Genomic DNA, 3,817 nt, shown 5'->3' on the forward strand with positions numbered 1-3,817 from the left:
AGCAATAAACAATGCTTTTCTAAAAGCTTTGTTATAAAATTTATCACCACAAATAAAAAAAGCGTTAATTTTTATGATTGCGTGAGAGCCATAAATCATGACATTATACTCACCTTTAATTTAATAATAAACGTTCTCTGCATTCCACTTGAGTATACGTAAGATACGTTAAAATTCGCTTGGGTACACAGGCTGGGGTAGAGCCACAAGTGCCTGCCCATAAGTTGTAATATGAGTATGGTCTTTGTATAAAAATTGCAAATTTGTTCGCTAATAAATCCACAGATCATCAATTTCGCATCGATTAGGCATGTTGTACATAATCAACAACTATATCATATGTGTCATACGCACAGAATTCCAATTTGCATAGTAATAGCTGTTATGGACCTTAATAATGTCAAACTGGGAGCCTCGGAACTAGTCAATGAATGTTCATGAATATTAAAAATGACGCTTGTCTATCTTTAGATTTCAAGCCTATAATTACTTTATTTATTTATTCAATATTTTTAGTCTTAAACAAAAAAGAAAAAACAGAATTTAATTAGTTAAAATAAAAATAAAATATGTTTATTATGGAACATAAGATACATGTATCACTTATTCCACGTCATTAAATTTGAATTTGTAGGCATCCCTATTCATCGGCAAAGAAGACAGAGGGTGTAGGCCGAGAGAAAAAGCCGGCGTAAAAAACTCTCGGTAGGCCGGGTTCCCACTACGCCGGACCGGCAGATCTGCCGAAAACCGGACACCGGACAGAGTGTTCACATTACATCGGATCCCGGAAGAAATTCAGACAGTCCTCAGTTGAATTTGGACCTGCGCGCACAATGGACGACGAAATTGTTGTGTTGTGGTGGTATCTTAATAGAAGGCAAAATAAAAGAAAACATTGGGTACACCCTATTTTACGGGAAAGATTTTCACTTGGAACATTTGAAACATTAATGGGTGAACTTAGAAGAGACGAATCAAAGTTCTTCAATTATTTTCGAATGACAGCAACCACTTTTGACGATTTACTGGGACGACTAGACATAAGAGTACGAGATACAAGTTTCAGAGAATGTATTTGCCCAGAACAAAGATTAGCCATATGTCTAAGGTAAGATTATTTTATGCACTAGATTGCGTAATAATAGTTTTGACGTAGGTACCTACTTAAGACTGTATGAATGAATGAATGTTTGCTATGTATGTTTGTTTCATGAATGTGAATATATATAATGTGTGTGTGTGGGAGGGTGTATGTATTTGATAATCATTATGAATTAAAAATGCAAACAATTATTTAAGTATTTATTTGTACTCAAACTTAAATCCCTTCAAAATCTAAGTAATCTGAGTCTTGGGAATGTATGGAACGATTACTAGATGCTGATGGCGAAGCTGGAATCGGATTCGATGTCTGAGATGAAGTTGATGGTATAGATGTTGTTGCCTGTTGATTGCTACTATTATATTGCGTAGAGTATCCAGGGTAGTGTTGATCTTGCGTAGGTATTGGCTGTTGATTGACGCTATTATGTGTGTAGTATCCAGAATACTGATCTGGTCCGGTTATCTGATTATATGAATCACGCCAATGTCCGTAATTTGGTCTCTCATAATTCCTACTTTTAATTTTTTGCAACATTGTCATGACGCTAGCTTGAAATTCTAAAGTCTCTTCGATAGTTAAAGTGTTCAAGATTGGTATAATGCCTTTGAAGAAAGATAGATGATGGTTTTCCTTTTCTGGGTTTATTCTGGAGTCCAAAAACTTTACCATCCTGTCATTTACCTCTTTATTATCAATTTTTTTTTTATCTTTAATTAAAGGTGAACGAAAATCTGATTCCATGCCTACTTCAGTCTCGGTTCTTGCTTTTTTTGAAACTGACTCATGTGGTGGTCGAGGTTCGGAGACTTTTTTCAAAAACATTAATTGCTCGTGATATAAATAATTTCGTGTCTTTTTGGTCGAAGATCCAGATTTAGACTCATCTTTTTGTTTCTTTACTGTCTTAAGCCACGAATCTCGTATATTATTCCATTTAGTTGAAACCTGTTTTCCTGAAATCAATAAAAAAATATCATAAAACAATACAATTTGTTTCTTGGTGACGTATAAAGTAATAATGTATTAACAAAAAATACTTTTTTTTCAGATATTTAGCTTCAGGATGTTCATTCAAAGAAATACATTACTCATACAGAGTAGGCGTTTCGACAATAAGTAAACTAATAAAAGAAATGACCCACGTCATTTGGGAAAACCTAAAGACAGATTTCCTTAAGCTGCCTGATACTGAGAGAGAATGGGAGGACATCGCTTCAGGATTCGAAAGAAAAGCCAACTTTCCTCACTGTCTTGGAGCAGTAGATGGCAAACATATCAGAATTTTGAAACCAGCCAAGAGTGGTTCTATGTTCTTTAATTACAAGGAGTATTATTCTTTTGTATTAATGGCAGTTGTCGATTCAGAGTACCGATTTATTTTTATTAGTGTGGGCTCATTTGGCAAGGAATGCGATTCTAGTATATTAAAGGATAGTACATTTTGGCAAAAGATCAATGATGGTACTTTAAATGTACCAAAGCCTAGACCGCTTCATGAAAACTTGCACGAAGAATTACCGTTTATACTTGTTGGCGATGAAGGCTTTGCTTTAACACCTAATCTCCTACGTCCATATGGAGGTACACATTTGAATACTGATAAAAAGATTTTTAACTATAGACTAAGTCGAGCAAGAAGGTATGTTGAGTGCGCTTTTGGTATTCTGGCAAATAAGTGGCGAATAATCCATCGAGCTATAGATCTCAACGTAGACACAGCAATTCAAGTAATTAAAGCTTGTGCAGTCTTACATAATTTTGTAAGAGAAAAAGATGGTATAAATTTTGAAAGTTACCAAAATATAGAACATAGACAAGAACAAGAAACTACACCCATGAATCGAAATGTGTCGAGTCGAGGTGGCCCTAATGCCAACGCTATACGGACATCATTTACTAATTATTTTGTTTCAGATATTGGTTCCGTTCCGTGGCAGGCAGCAGCTATAAAATAAAATTTATCAATGCATTTACATTTTATCAATAAAACATTAAAAACTCACCGTACTGTTTTCTTTCTTTTTCATCCAGTTCATCGAAGTTTGGTTTCAGTATTAAACATACTTCACGCCATGCTGCTAACTTTAAGTTTTTGTCTTTATAAACGTCTTCGGTCTTATCCCACAGAACAGGTCTCTCTTGGACAAGCGTAATTAAAGTTTCTGCTTGAATATCCATGCTAAACGTCTACTTTTACCAGAACATGCGAGCCGAATGACGTGAGTGGAACACGGGCGGGGCGAGGGGAGCACGAGCAGGGCGAGCGGGGGACAGATACCGGCACAAACTCGTTCACATTACTCCGGGCCCGGTCGTTCTACCGGCAATTCGTAGTGACAAAACGTTCGGTAGAAATGCCGGGCTCGGCAAAAATGCCGGACCCGGGATAATGTGAATAGCTTCATATAAATTGTACAGCCACTAGCTCTTCCGGCAGATTTACCGGCGCGGCAGATCTGCCGGTCCGGCGTAGTGGGAACCCGGCCGTACTCTTTTAAAATATCAAATCATCAAACAACACTTATTTTAAAACAAATATCGCAAATTAATTAGAGGTAGCCTGTCTAGCACTAGTCCCAGGCCCTTTTATCAACTAGATAATCGTTGACTTTATAGTAAGCCTTTTTACACAGCTTTCTTTAATACATTACATACATACAGTTGACAATGAAAGGTTATTAATGCACTTCATTCGTCATGGTTGAAATA

General features: G+C 36.4%; 2 protein-coding genes across 3 annotated transcripts; one reads left to right on the plus strand and one right to left on the minus strand.

Annotated features, from left to right (window-relative positions):
* The first annotated feature begins 698 nt into the window (after window positions 1-698).
* LOC125059291 (protein ALP1-like) lies at window positions 699-3,110 on the plus strand. 2 transcript variants are annotated; one of them, XM_047663660.1, is made up of 3 exons: window positions 699-1,111; window positions 2,157-2,689; window positions 3,023-3,110. In XM_047663660.1, the coding sequence occupies exons 1-3, from the start codon at window positions 837-839 to the stop codon at window positions 3,061-3,063; spliced, it is 849 nt and encodes a 282-aa protein (XP_047519616.1). In that variant the 5' UTR covers window positions 699-836; the 3' UTR covers window positions 3,064-3,110. The 2 variants fall into 2 exon arrangements, with proteins under 2 accessions (XP_047519616.1, XP_047519615.1); XM_047663659.1 differs by having other exon boundaries at window positions 2,157-3,110.
* Window positions 1,293-3,588, minus strand: LOC125059292. The gene is made up of 2 exons (XM_047663661.1): window positions 3,112-3,588; window positions 1,293-2,061 (listed from the first exon to the last, which is right to left on the minus strand). The coding sequence occupies exons 1-2, from the start codon at window positions 3,284-3,286 to the stop codon at window positions 1,322-1,324; spliced, it is 915 nt and encodes a 304-aa protein (XP_047519617.1). The 5' UTR covers window positions 3,287-3,588; the 3' UTR covers window positions 1,293-1,321.
* Window positions 3,589-3,817: the final 229 nt, after the last annotated feature.

This window comes from Pieris napi, chromosome 19, assembly GCF_905475465.1.
Source record: "Pieris napi chromosome 19, ilPieNapi1.2, whole genome shotgun sequence".
In the NCBI taxonomy this organism is placed as follows: domain Eukaryota; kingdom Metazoa; phylum Arthropoda; class Insecta; order Lepidoptera; family Pieridae; genus Pieris; species Pieris napi.

What these genes read in the sequence shown, in the direction of transcription:
- LOC125059292 (XM_047663661.1), bottom strand. Translation starts at nt 3,286, where the DNA reads ATGGATATTCAAGCAGAAACTTTAATTACGCTTGTCCAAGAGAGACCT. An exon ending in AAAAGAAAGAAAACAGTACG is followed by an intron (nt 2,062 to 3,111) that starts GTGAGTTTTTAA and finishes TATTGATTTCAG; the next exon opens with GAAAACAGGTTTCAACTAAA.
- LOC125059291 (XM_047663659.1), top strand. Translation starts at nt 837, where the DNA reads ATGGACGACGAAATTGTTGTGTTGTGGTGGTATCTTAATAGAAGGCAA. An exon ending in AGATTAGCCATATGTCTAAG is followed by an intron (nt 1,112 to 2,156) that starts GTAAGATTATTT and finishes CTTTTTTTTCAG; the next exon opens with ATATTTAGCTTCAGGATGTT.